Source organism: Pituophis catenifer, unplaced genomic scaffold, assembly GCF_029215685.1.
Source record: "Pituophis catenifer annectens isolate HBS135680 unplaced genomic scaffold, rPitCat1.0.hap2 SCAF_11, whole genome shotgun sequence".
In the NCBI taxonomy this organism is placed as follows: Eukaryota; Metazoa; Chordata; class Lepidosauria; order Squamata; family Colubridae; genus Pituophis; species Pituophis catenifer.
The window spans coordinates 12045606-12060495 of NW_027256891.1; the positions used below are offsets into that span (position 1 = coordinate 12045606).

Sequence of the window (14890 nt, forward strand, 5' to 3'; positions counted from 1 at the left end):
ATCCCCTTTTGTGACCGTCTGACAAGCAAAGTCAATGGGGAAGCCAGATTCACTTAACAACCGTGTCACTAACTTAACAACTGCAGTGCTTCCCTTAACAGCCTTGGAAAGGAAGAGTGTAAAATGGGGCAAAATTCACTTAACAACTGTCTCGCTTAGCGACAGAATTTTTGGGCTCAGTGGTGATCACAGGTTAAGAAATATCTGTATTTTACTTTTGTGTTATATTTTTGACATGGTCATAACGCTAATCAATCAATAAACTATTTCTTGTTATGGTTTCTTTCTGCACTTCTGTTATTTTGCATTAAATAACTGTGTTCATTTTTATGTTCCCTTTTAATACAATTCATGTCTAAAAAGTTAAAAAAAATAAAGCAAACAGGCGGATACAGCAAATTTGGACATGGGGTTGTGATGAAATGGGCAATTTTTCAAGGCCACGCTATCATTGTGATGTCATCTGTTGTTTTGGCATCTCTCCAGAAAGCTGTGGCTGTATTTTAAGTGGGACAGAGAAACGGAGAGCCAGGATTTCCTTCCGTACAGCCCACAGCGCTGGACCTTCACTCGTCTTTCTGAAAAACTTTTCGAGACCCTCCTCAGCCTTCGAGATTACCACGAAGAGGTTGAAACTGCATGGGAAAACCTTGTGACCGAAATGAGGAAAACATCAACGTTCAAAGGAAGCCTCTGTTGCTTTTCATGGCTTATTCCTTTCTGCGGTCAGCATCTCTTGAAGGAACGCAAACTGCTATGAGGTAAGGCTGTTCTCCTAAAATCTGAAGCAGGGATAAAAAGCTTCACACTGGGGCATCCTTATATCCAGATTTCAAAGTGAATTTGCAGGAAAGAAATTCCGTTATTGGATCTACAGAAAAGGGTTTCAGCACTTCTGAATGCTTTGCGAATCAGCGGTAAAGCCCCACCCTTAAATAACTACACCCATATCATAGATTTAAAAGTGAAAAACAAGGTTTTCCTGCCAAGGAAATCAATTCAGCAGCAAGGCTCTGTTCTTTTCTTCAGAAAGACTGCCTGTTTTAGTAACGGCCACATTTCACTCTTTAACTTTACAATGTCCTGCTTTATATTGCTATAATCATTAAGATCTCTTTCAGGTTTAAACAGCGTTTAACCAATTTTTTTTTTAATTTGATTTATATGCCGCCCTTCTCCAGAGACTCAGGGCAGCTTACAATGCGTTAAAAGAGGAACGTTTACCAAATCTTTAGAAAGATTTCCGTCCTTTCCTTGTTGGACTGAATAGCTAATTGTGACTTCTGAAAGGAAAATGACAAAGGAAAAATGACATCTATTCTAGAAACAATTAGGGTCAAATTACGGTTTATTCTTTTCTTGGCAGTCAGTGTTAATTTAACCTGTGGGCATGTGTGTCTCTGAGCATCTAAGGTCTACCAGATTTGGGATGCAAAAATGCAGAAGAAATTATTAGACAGCTCTAAAAAGAAACAGATAATAAGAATTCTCTTCTCCCCTTCTCCTTTAGTGGCTGTCTGAATTTTTGTAATCCAGATGTGGTGTCTGCCCCAAGACATCTGATCCTTGCAGGGTTGATCCCTGAGGATAACAGCCTTAAGGAAAAGCTACTACAATCCATACTTTGGTCCCCTAAATTCAAATGCTCCAGGAACTACTGTATCATTGGAATATCTCCCACAGCTTGCTTCTTCCTCAAGTGTGCAAAATGACATTTCTGAGTATGCTTATTTTTTTTCTTCTTCTGAGTTTCTTTTGCTCTGGGGTGATCAAGGAGTCTGAAAATACCCAGAGATCCTACAGAGTTAGGACTTTTCTCCTGTGGACCAGCAAAAAATTCTGTGGTATAATTTGGGGCATCTTCACTGCTGTTCCTCATTTTGCCTCCGTAATAAGCTGTAGAGCCTTGGTGGTGCAGCAGATTAAAGTGCTGTTAAGTAACACCAGCTGCCTGCAATTACTGCAGATTCGAATCTCACCAGGCTCAAGGTTGACTCAGCCGTCCATCCTTTCGAGGTAGATAAAATGAGGACCCGGATTGTGGTGGCAATAAACTGACTTTGTATAAAAAAGAACACCGCTTAGGGGGCCCCGAAAGCTCTACTAAGCAGGTATATACAAAAAGTATGAAGGCTATTGCTTAATGTATTGTAAACCGCCCTGAGTCTCCAGAGAAGGACGGCATATAAATCGAACCAGTAAGTAAGTAAATAAGTAAGTAAGTAAGTAAGTAAGTAAGTAAGTAAGTAAGTAAGTAAGTAAATAAACAGAGCGTGAAGAATGACAGAGGCAAGATCTATTTCCAAGGCAATCATCAGATAAATGTGGCTTGGCTGCAGACCAAGAAAGTGGTTTGTGCTTTGGAAAGCACCCCATTCCTCTTAATTCTCATCTAGATGAAAGAAAGAGGAAGGAAGGCACATTCAGACCTACAAGATGTTGTTACTATAGTTATTCTGATAAACCCCAAACCCAAAGGTGCTTTTCTAAAAGGCAACTGAACTTTCTTGGGTTTTTTCCTTGAAAACCTTTCATTTCTCATCCATTCTGAAACTGAAGAATATTCTTGGAGGAGAAGTGAAATGTTTTTAAGGAGGGGGAAACCCCCCCCCCAAGAAAATTCAGTTGCCTTTTGGAAAATCACCTTCGGGACAGCCATGAACCAGATGATTGAAAATCCCCATCAACATTTGTTCTAATAATTGTAGTTTTAGACACAAGAATCTTTCCCTGCATGCTTACTTCGGTTTGAAATTGTACTGTTTCATAAGTTCTGAGTTTAGGTCAAGGTCCACCAACTTCCCATCGGTTTCCTGGATGGAGAGTCGTAATTTTTTTTTGGGAGGGGGAGGAAGGGGTACGTGACTGTTTATTTACACATTTTTGGAAAAGATCATAACCCCACATTGCAGAAGAGAAGTTCTCTCCCAGAGCAGGCCTGTAGGGGAAAAGTCTCTACAAATGGTACAATGGAAAACATCCCATTGCTAAAAATATAAACAAATGAAAACCATCCATAGAACTCTAAAACAGCAGCTTGGGAATATCAGAATGTTGGACAATCAACCAGGCAAGGGGTGGATGACCCTTTGAAGTTAAATAATCATTAAGCCAACACCCAACTGTGGCTATTTTGCTCTAGAAGGGTTTGGATGAATCAGCAGCCAGAGGAAGAAAAGGAACAGGGTAGAAAGTTTCAAGCAATACTAAACCATTAGATTTCCCCCTCTCCCCATTCTCACACACAGCAACTGAGACATGAAGGTATAAAAATAGTCTGCAAACAAACAGACCCAAAATAGAAATGGGTTGACTTAGATGATTTCAGCAAATACTATACGAAGTACCTCTGTTTCTAGTTGCATTTTATTTTATTTTATTTATTGAATTTATATGGCCACCCGTCTCACTTGCCTGGGACTCTGGGCGGCGTGCATTGTTAAAACACAAATAAAACCCAAGTTTTTGACCATTAAAAAGCAAGTTTCAAAAAAATATATATCAAAAGCTGCATTTAAAATCGCAATAATGAAAAGACAGAGGAAGGTGCACTCTAACTATATATAATGTAAACATTTCATAGTCTCCATACTTCCTTCATATTCCCAGATCTGATGAGTTCTGAAGGTCTTCTGAAGGGCTGGCAGGGTTTTTTATTTGTTTGTTTGTGTCGGAAGCATCATTATTAAAATTTTATGCATATAAATACAAACAGAAGCGAGCGTTGGCTCAGTAATTAGAGACGCTGAGCTTGTTAGCTGGAAAAGTTTGAGACCCGAGTGTTGCATGACGGGGTGAGCTCCTGTTCCTTGCTCCAGCTCCTGCCCACCTAGCAGTTTGAAAGCATGCAAATGTGAGTAGATAAATAGGTACCATTTCAGTGGGAAGGGAACAGCGTCCTGTGCACTTGGGAATACAGTTGTGCTGGATGCATGACCACAGAAAGTATGTTCGGACAATGCTGACTCCCTTAGCTAGGAAATAGAGATGAGCACTACCCTCTAAAGGTGGACATGACAGGACAGGTGAAACCTTTGCCTTTATAAATACAAATAATAAGAATATACAATTTAAAATGTGTAAAAGCCTAATTTAGACTTTTTCCCTCAGAAACGTGCAACATTGATTGCATTCTGTTGTGTTGTCATGAGGTTCTCAAGAGTAAGAGAATAACAGAATAAGAGAGTTGGAAGGGACCTTGGAGGTCCTAGGCAGGAAACCCCCTGCCTAGGCAGGAAACCCCCTGCCTAGGCAGGAAACCCTACACCACTTCAGACAAGTGGTTATCCAATATCTTCTTAAAAACTTCCAGTGTTGGAGCATTCCCAACTTCTGGAGGCAAGTTGTTCCGCTGATTAATTGTTCTAACTGTCAGGAAATTTCTCCTTAGTTCTAAGTTGCTTCTCTCCTTGATTAGTTTCCACCCATTGCTTCTTGTCCTGCCCACAGGGGCTTTGGAGAAGTCCATTGAGCAGGGCACAGAGGACAAGTATATGTGTGTGTATGATCTCCATATTCACAGTAGGCAGAAGTCACCAAATGTTCCCCATTTATTCAAGGAATATCTTGATCTTGCTGTGCCTGTGCACAATCTATTTAGCGATTTCCAAATTTCCCAGTTTTCATCATGGCCAGATGCTGTCCATGTGCTGGCAGGGTAGGGACCACCAATCACAATCTGGGGGGAATAATGTGCCAGAGAGCAGAGGCCATGCCAGAAAAGTTTCTCTTTCCGAATCATGCCAATTTTTTTTTTTTTTAATTTGATTTATATGCCGCCCTTCTCCGGAGACTCAGGGCGGCTTACAATGTGCTCAGCAATAGCCTTCATACTTTTGTATATTTATACAAAGTCAGCTTATTGCCCCCACAAACTGGGTCCTCATTTCACCTACCTTAGAAAGGATGGAAGGCTGAGTCAACCTTGAGCCTTGGCGAGATTCGAACCCTGCAGTAATTGCAGGCAGCTGGTCTTAATAAGCTTAATAACAGGGTGCCTTAAACCCCTGTACTACCAAGGCTCAAATGAAGTTCCTTGACCAATGGGAACTACAACTTGCCCTTCAGCCAGGCCTGATGGGAAGGGCAAAATGTCATTGGGGAGAAGCCTTAGAAGACCTCCGGGGTCCCTTCAACTCTGTTATCCTGTATTCTGAGCAGGGGGTTGGACTAGAAGACCTCCAAGGTCCCTTCCAAATCTGTTATCCTGTATTCTAGAGGCAGGCACTGAAATACAGGCAGTCCTTGACTTATAACCATTCATTTCGTGACCTGAAGATGATTGATAATTCCCAGCTGCCAATATTGAGCAATGTAGCCTGCCTGGAATGAAACAGGTAAATCTAGGCATACATTGATATTTTATATTTTGTATTTTTATCTCATGTTTTTATTGAAATATGATGTGAACATGCCATAGGTAAAGGTAAAGGTTCCCCTCGCACATATGTGCTAGTCGTTCCCGACTCTAGGGAGCAGTGCTCATCTCTGTTTCAAAGCCGAAGAGCCAGCGCTGTCCGAAGACGTCTCCGTGGTCATGTGGCCGACATGATTCAACGCCAAAGGCACACAGAACGCTGTTACCTTCCCACCAAAGGTGGTCCCTATTTTTCTACTTGCATTTTTTATGTGCTTTCTAACTGCTAGGTTGGCAGGAGCTGGGACAAGTAACGGGATAAGCACCATTATGCGGCACTAGGGATTCGAACCGCTGAACTGCTGACCTTTCGATCGACAAGCTCAGCATCTTAGTCATACGATATATAATAATAATCTCATTTAAGCAGGAAAGCAGGAAGAAATTGGAGCTTCTCAGTGGCAAGTGAAGGTTTGAGAAATTACTGCTGGTTTCTGATGAGAGCTTGAGACTTCTGCTTCATTACTCACAGCAAAGTATCCTCAGGAGGAAATATCATTACAGCAGCTTAAAATCAGCAGACAGGAAGGAAGAAAACTCATTTAAAGCTGGCTCATCTGGAAATGAATGGCCATGCCTCCCATTCATCTCAACCCACCCCTTGACAGAGCAGGATTTTAACTCCCTGGTTAAAAATAATTATAACTTAGGTTCCTTTTCCTACGTTGGTCACTCTTTCCCTTCCTCTGTGTGATTTAATCCATGGAGCTCGCAGAAGCAAAGAAGCCAGAAAACTGCGCCTTCAAAACAAAATTGGGTAAGCATTATAGCTTTCTCGATTTCCAGATATCTTGGATTTCAAAGTTGCAATCTAATATGGGGATCCCAGTTAATTTGGGAAGTTGCAGTAAGGTACGTCTCGCTGACGGTGTAAGGGCAATGTCAGCTGCCACCTTATGCTTCCTTGTGCTTCACTGCTGTGCAGTGACAGACTGCCATCAACCGTAGGGAGGGGAATGAAGGTGGGAAGGCTTGGGGAAAATGAAAGTAAATGCTGTATCTCCTTGAGACGCTGCCTCAAGGTCACCCAGCTGGAAGAAGGAGGGAGCCACATACCAAACCACATTTGGACTGTCTGTTATGAAAACATCTTGCCTGAATCTGATTGGTTACAATGGGGTGGACAATGATAGATAGTAAAGGGAGGGAAAGTAGAACTTGTGAATTTTGGCATGCCATTCTCACTTCTGGCTTTGCAATACTGTAATACACTGGACCTCTAATAAAACATACAGGGGTTGGGCTCCTGGGGGTTCGGCAGGGTTCGGGCGATCCTCTAGCCAAGGATTGCCGGGGTTCAGTGAACCCCCAAATGCTACCCCTGGCTAGCCCCTCCTGCCCCGCTCCGCCCACCCCACCCCACCTCTTCCACCTCACCCCGCCCCTCCCAACCTGCCCCTCCCTTCCCGGGAGTCTCCACATGGCCCATTCATCATTCTAGGTAAATGCAGGGGCCGCGCGGAGGATCTGGGAGGGCAAAAAATGAGCCTACTGGAGGTTCTGAAAGTCCAAAAATGGGCCTGTTTCTGGCCTCCGGAGCCCAGGGGAAGCTGTTTTTGCCCTCCCAGAGGCTCAAGAAAAGCCTCCGGAGCCCGGGGAGGGTGAAAAACGGGCCTCCCAGAAGTTCTGAAAGTCTAGAAATGGGATTGTTTCTGTCCTCCGGAGCCCGGGGGAAACTGTTTTTGCCCTCCCGGAGGCTCAAGAAAAGCCTCTGGAGCCTGGGGAGGGCAAAAAATGCCCTCCCCCACCGTGGTTCAGGCACCTGACTAGGCCATGCCCACTATGGCCACGTCCACCTAGCAACGGGGCAGCAAACCCATTGCTAAAGGATCTGAAGCCCACCCCTGAAACCATACCTTTTTCAACAAATTTCAGAAGTTTAAGTTGTGAATAGGTCTGACAGATTCCTGCCTTTGACAGGGGGTTAGACTAGAAGACCTCCAAAGTCCCTTCCAGTCCTAGGATTCTATGTTTCTTTTAGGTAACAATACGATTTGACCAATAAACTTGGCACGTGTGTTCAAGGCTACCGCCTTCCCTTCTCACCCGTCTTTCTGTAGAAGGAAATAAAATGTTTGCTCCTCTTTTTCCTGCCCTCCACAGGGATCTTCTCTTCCACCCACTGTGTTCAAGAAGTCCAGTGACCGGACCAAGATGCCGGCTGACAATTCTTCTGAAAATTGTTCTGATCCTTCCATGGGTTTCCAGGCCTCCTTATATGCAGCGACTTATGTGATTATATTCATCCCTGGCCTGGTGGGTAACAGCCTTGCGCTGTGGGTTTTGTGTTGCTTTATCAAGCGGGAAAGCAAAGCGGTCATTTTCATGATGAATTTGGCCGGGGCTGATCTGGCTCATGTCCTCTCCTTGCCTTTGAGGATGTACTACTATATCAACCACCGGTGGCCCTTTGGGAGCTTCCTCTGTCAATTCTGCTTCTACCTGAAGTACCTCAACATGTACGCCAGCATCTGCTTCCTCACCTGCATCAGCATCCAGAGGTACCTCTTTCTCCTTCATCCCTTCCGAACCAAAAGTTGGAATTACAGACACGATGTTGCCGTAAGTGCCGTCATCTGGATCGTGGTGGGGGCTGCTTGCTTGTCCCTCCCAATCCTGAGAAGTCCTAGCTTAACCAACAATAACAATACCTGCTTTGCTGATCTTGGAGTGAAACAGCTAACACGGGGAGCCTCCATAATGCTGATGGTGGTAGCTGAGCTCTCTGGATTTCTGCTCCCTCTTGCAATCATCATTTACTGCACCTGGAAGATGCGTCAATCCCTGCAGGATTCTCACGCTCCGTTACAACAGGCCGACGAGAGGCGGAAAGCTTGGCGTCTGATCTTGGGCTGCGCGGCTGTCTTCTTCGTCTGCTTCACCCCCTACCACGTCAACCTCCCGATCTTTATGATGGTCAAACAAGGTGTCTTTGGAAGCTGCTCGGTCCGTCAGCAAGTCCTGAATTTCCACACCATTTCTTTGTGCCTTGCGAGCCTGAATTGCTGCTTGGATCCAGTTCTCTACTATTTCATGACGTCAGAATTTCAGCAAAGGCTATTCCGACCCAGCAGGGCAGCCTTCCTGCAACGGTTCATCCATTTAGACAACAGCAGGACTGCAGTTTCCGCTGCCAAGGAGGAAGAGGAGGAGGAGGAGGAGGAGAAGGGCGGGAAGCGAAGCGAGAATATTTTAATGGCCTATTTTCGACCCTTTCGGCCTCAAAGACTTGAAAATGATAGCACGGAGCCCCCTCTATCTCCTTAGAAGCTAATAAACGATACATAGAGTGAAGTCCATATCAGATGAGCTCCCATCATTTGATTCCTTGATGATTCTCAGCTGGATCTACGGACTTGGACCTGCTGAAAATGATTGTATTTGGTTTTGTTGATGGGTGAGATGTAAGTTCTACTCAGGATGATTGACAGCAGATGGTTCCATCATGTGGCCATTGCTTGATGGAACAACCAATGAATTAAGTTTTGGAGCCAGCTTCTGTTTCTTGAAGTAGGAACCTAATTTATGATGCATGTGCTGCAGCCACAGATTACGTGAGACCTCAGGGCTTGGCTTTGCAACAAATCTTAAAAATGAATCCCGTGGGGCAGAGAAGCTGTGAGTCCTTCAGGGGAAGCCATAAGCACATTGGGGCATAAGCATACAGTGGTGGGATTCAAAATGTTTTACTACCAGTTCTGTGTGGCATGGCTTGGTGGGCGTGGCTTGGTGGGCATGGCAGGGGACGAATACTGTAAAATCTCCATTCCCTCCCCACTCCAGGGGAAGGTTACTGCAAAATCCCCATTTCCTTCCAATCAGCTGGGACTCAGGAGGCCGAGAATAGATAGGGACGGGGCCAGCCAGAGATGGTATTTATAATACACTACATCACTGTTCCTCAGCCTTGGGAACTTGAAGATCTGTGGATTTCAACTCCCTGAATTCCACAGCCAGCCATTTTGTCTAGGGAATTCTGGGAGTTGACGTTCACACATCTTCAAGTTCCCAAGGTTGAGAAAAACCGCAGAGGTAGACTTTGAGTTACAACCAGAATTGAACCCCAAATTCCTCTTGCTATGTGAGAGAATTGTTTGGTGAGTTTTGCCCCATTTTACGACCTTCCTTGCCACTTTTTTGAAGTGAATCACTGCTGTTCTTAAGTTAGTAACACAGCTGTTAAGTAAATCTGCCTTCCCCATTGACTTTGCTTGTGAAAAAGTCGCAAAAGGTGATCACATGACTCTGGGACACTGCAGGCATCACAAATATGAGTCCGTTGCCAACCGTCTGAATTCTGATCACATGACCATGGGGATCCTGCCACGGTGGTAAGCGTAAAAAACAATAATAAGTTATTTTTTCAGTGCAGTTGTAATTTTGAACAGTCACTAAATAAACTGTTCTAAGTCGAGAACCACCTATATAGACTCACTAGGAGTAAGAGAACTTTGGAGACCGAAGAGTTGATGAATAAACATGGGACTATTTTATGAATCTGAAATGAGGTTTGCGAGGTACTATTTCCGGTTGACTTTTTCCAATGAATTATTCACTAAAACTAGACAGCGATTTTTGTGCAACTCTTTTCCTTCGCCCCTCCCAATAAACCAGCTGAAAATCCCAACCCCACCCACTCCAAGATTTTGGTGGAGCATTTATCGTCATATCTCAGTGGTGGGTTTCAAAATTTTTTACTACCAGTTCTGTGGGTGTAGCTTGGTGGGCGTTGCTTGGTGGATGTGGCAGGGAAAGGATACTGTAAAATCTCCATTTCCACCCCACTCCAGGGGAAGGTTACTGCAAAATCCCCATTTCCTCCCGATCAGCTGGGACTCGGGAGGCAGAGAATAGATGCGGGCGGGACCAGTCAGAGGTGGTATTTACCGGTTCTCCGAACGACTCAAAATTTATGCTACAGGTTCTCCAGAACTGGTCAGAATCTGCTGAAACCCACCTCTGGGCCCACAGATATCCCAAGAACAATGTTAATTTCTTTGAACCTCAAGAAAAGATTATCAGATTAGGTGTGGTTTTGTGGGTGGGTGTGTTTTACTGGGCAACTGCATTAAGAATGGAAAATAGAGGCAGAGTTTAAGAAATAGGCTCTGCCAAATTGTTTACGTGAATTTCATGGTTTCAGATCCATCAGAGAGATAAGAGAGATCAAGAAAGTAAAAGGGTGCTTATTTGCATCACTTGTCAAAATTTGTGGCTACAGTTTGTAACTTGAAAAAAAAACATAATCTGGGGAAATGCATACAGATGTGCCAAGATAAGGGGGAGGGGGAAGCTTATGAAGCAGAAAAACGTATCCCCACCCACCAGAGGTATTCAAGCATACAGAGTTATATATCTTCAGAAAAAGATACACAGAATGCATAAAGCAGCAGTGCAAACTTTTTCTGAAGATCTGTAATTGGTCACTGCGATGAGGGATTTACGGAACATGAAATGGGCCACTCTGCTTTTTACCACCATGGCTAGCAAAAAGACAAAAATCTCACTAGAGAATAGAATAACAGGAGTTGGAAGGGACCTTGGAGGTCTTCTAGTCCATCCCCCTGCTTAGGTCTACACCACTTCAGACAAATGGTTATCCAATCTCTTCTTTAAAACTTCCAGTGTTGGAGCATTTGCCACTATAATGTTCTGGGGAATCAATACAGAAAGAAATACAGAACCTAAACTAAATGTCTACAGAGACTCTCAGTGTTTAGTGTTATAGTGTTTCCCTGAAAATAAGACCTCCCCAGATAATAAGCCCAACTGGGCTTCTGAGTGCATGCACTAAAATAAGCTCCCCCCAAAAAAAGCCTTCCCTGAAAATATTTAACTGCATATGCAGCCAGTCCCCACCATTTCCTCTGGTTAGGATTAGGGTGACAGAGCTGGAAATTTATTTATTTATTGGTTCGATTTATATGCCGCCCTTCTCCAGAGACTCAGGCGGCTTACAATGCGTTAAACAATAGCCTTCATACTTTTGTATATACCTGCTTAGTAGGGCTTTCGGGCCCCCCTAAGCGGTGTTCTTTTTTATACAAAGTCAGTTTATTGCCCCTACAATCCGGGTCCTCATTTTACTTACTTCGAAAGGATGGAAGGCTGAGTCAACCTTGAGCCTGGTGAGATTCGAATTTGCAGTAATTGCAGGCAGCTGGTGTTACTTAACAGCACTTTAGTCTGCTGCACCACCAAGGCTCTTGGTGGCGCAGGTAAGAAATCAGGTAAGATGGCAAGAAGAGCCCCGTCTTGCTCCACACACCCCAAAATAATAAGACCTCCCCAAAAATAAGGCCAAGTGCTTATTTTGGGGTTCAAAAAAATATGACAGGGTCTTATTTTCGGGGAAACATGGTAGTTGTCTCAAAGGGACAACCAGACTGCTTTTTTCCTTGAGAAAGAAGAAATTTTTAAAAAGTCCACATTTTGGACCATTGATTTGAAAGAGGGAGGAGAAAAGAATCCATCTATTTAGAATTGAACACCCCTCCCTCAACAGGGCGGGAGGAATAAGACACCACTTATCTCCAGTCTACAACGAAACCCTTGTAGCAGTTCCAAGAAGATTCCAGAACCAATTGCACCAGAGGTGGGATTCACTCACCTTCCCTACCGGTTCGCAAATGTGAGTGTGTGTGCGTGTGCTAGCTTCGTTCGCACGCATCTCCTCTGCGCATGTGCACGGCCTTCCGCGCATGCTCTTTGCTCATGCATTACATCCCGGCGGGTGGGCGGAGCCTCCTGCAGTCGCCATTAAATGTTTGCCCGAACCGGACAGAACTGGCTGAATTCCACCACTGAACTGCACCTTGATTCAGGTGACCCTGAGGGCACAGATAAACCCTCAAGTAGCCTTAAGGACTCTCAGGGAGAGTACTAACAACCAGATGACTGCAAAGAAATACAATCCTTCCATCCTCCACCATCCTATCAGAAGTTATCTGTCTATCCCCCCCACTATCCAGTCTCAACTCTCAGTACTTATCCTTACCCCTCCACACCAGTGGTGGGTTCCTCCCGGTTCAGTCCGGTTCGGCCGAGGCGGTAGCGGTGACGATATGATGTCACTGAACCGGTTCTCCCCCCCCCCCTGCCCTCCCATCCCCCCACCCATGTTATTCTTACCTTTTATTTGGTCCCACCCCCCAATCTATTGCTGCCTCCTAAGTCCCAGCTGGGAAAAAAACTGTTTAAACTCTTGCCGTGGGGCTTCAAAGGGCCGTCCTACAGCTGATCAGTGTTAAAAGCAAACAAATGAGTCAGATCATAAGTGCGAGGATTGGTCGTAAGTGCGAGGACCTTCCAGAAATGACTCTGACCAGCTAGCCACGCCCACCTAGTCACATGACCTCCAAGCCACACCCACAAAATAAGCCATGCCCACAGAACTGGTAGTAAAAATATTTAGAACCCACCCCTGCCCCCCCCCACACACACACAGACCGCCATCAGAACTGATGAAGCTTCTTGGATGAGAAGCAACATGTTTTCTTCCTCAAGGAAAAAAATAACAACCCAGTTACCTTTTGAAGGCAAAAAAAAGCACCTTTGAGAGAACCCAAACTAAACCGTTTAGTTCATTCATGAGTCAGGAATTCATGACCTCTTTAAATTGTGATGATATGGAATGGAAGGATTATAATAATCTGTATTTTGCTCTTGGCTCTAAGATGCCAGGAGGTTGAAAAGGTTAATGTGTAAAAAAAAAAAAAACTGGAAATGCTGGGTGGAGAGGAAGGAAATTGTGTTTTTGTGAGAAACAGAACGCTTATCGAAATGCTGTTATCCTTTCGATTAAGATGTTTTCTTTTCTTTTCATATGTACAAAGGCGAATGGAAAGTCATAGCGGGTTCGGATTGCATTCTTGGAAAAAGAAATCAGAAAACCAGAAAGGAGTTACAGGAAAACCAGATGCCAGGGGGAAAAAAAAAGGAGGGACTAAGTCAAACTTGCCAATGCATAAATCCAGCTATTCCAATCTGCTACTCCACAGATCTTTTAGGACAGGGGCCCCCAACCTCTGGGCCAGGGACCAGCACCAGTCCGCAGCCTGCCAGGAACCTGGCGGCCATGCAAAAAAGCAAATTCCATCTGCCCACATGCAGAATGCAGGCAATGTACAAAAACACGCCTCCCTTTCCAGTCTGCAGGAAAAAATGCCCTCCATGGAACCAGTCCCTGGCACCAAAAAGGTTGGGGACCACTGTGTTAGGGCTACATTTTTTTTCCAAATTTGGAGAAAAGTGGCCACTAAGTATAGATTTAGATCAAAATTGGTAGTAGTGGGGAGATTATTCAGGGGTAGGCTTCAGAAATTTTAGCAAGGGGTTCTCTGCCCGGTTGTTGGGTGGGCCTACTGGAAGTTCGGGAAGGCTGGAAACAGGCCCTCTGGAGGCCGGCCAGCCAGGAATGGGATTTGAACCCCTGCGAACCCCCAGCAGCCCACCCCTGGATTTAGATCAAAATTGGTAGTAGTGGGGAGATTATTTAACATAATTTATGGTTAAAATTGAATGAGAGCCAGTTTGGTGCAATAGTTAAGGCAACAGGCTAGAAACCAAGAGGCCATGAGTTCTAGTCCTGCCTTAGGCACAAAGGCAGCTGGGTGACCTTAGGCCAGCCACTTTCTTTCAACCCTAGCAAGGAGGCAATGGCAACCACTTCTGAAAAACCTTGTCAAGAAAACTTCAGGGCAGGGGTGAAATGCTCCTGGTTCAGATCTGCTCGGGCAAGTAGGTAGCGATGGCGGCGGGCAGTTCGGAGAACCGGTAGCAAAAATCCCTTCCCCCCCAGCCTCCAGCTTGCTTACCTTAGCTGCAGGTCGCAACACCTGCCTTGCTTCGCTTGCTGTAATCCCTGCAATCCATTGCATCAGCAAGTAACTGAATCTCCCTGCCTGCAATCAAGTTCATCGGTGAGCAGCTCTATCTGCCTGCCTGCCTTCCCCCCCCCACTTTTGGGAGCTTTAAAAAAAATAGTTAATTGGGGGTTTTTTAGTTGTTCTTTTTTTAGACCTAGCCATTTAAAATTTAGGAAGTTTTAAATTTAGCTGCTTTTATATAAAAATAAAAATAAATAAAAATAAAATAATATTTGTGCAGCTTTCTGAGATTTTGTGTGTTTCTATAGTGTTTAACTCTAACTACACAAACACACAAAATCTCACAAAGCTGTATGTGGAATTTTGTGTGTATAAAGTGTGAAAGTTGGTTTTTTGGACTTTTTGTGGCTGTGTGAGGTTCCTGCTTGTTGCAGGGGCCATTTTGGGTCTAGCACAGCTGCTTTTACATTGTGGGTGAGCCAGTTGTGTTGTGTTGTGTTTTGTAGGTTAAAAAAGGGCAAAGAAGTGACGTCGACTTGGCCACGCCCACCTGACCAACAAACCACACTCACCCAGTCACCTGACCACCAAGCCCCACCCACTAATTAAGCCACGCCCACAGAACCGGTAGTGAAAATTTTTAGAT

At 44.5% G+C, this 14890-nt stretch overlaps 1 protein-coding gene across 1 annotated transcript; it reads left to right on the forward strand.

The window, feature by feature from the left end:
* Positions 1-569: 569 nt before the first annotated feature.
* On the forward strand, positions 570-8683 carry LOC139322720 (putative P2Y purinoceptor 10). Its single transcript, XM_070951921.1, has 3 exons — positions 570-761; positions 6125-6173; positions 7520-8683. Exons 1-3 carry the CDS (start codon positions 640-642, stop codon positions 8681-8683), a joined length of 1335 nt encoding a protein of 444 aa, XP_070808022.1. The 5' UTR covers positions 570-639.
* The last annotated feature ends 6207 nt before the right edge of the window (positions 8684-14890 follow it).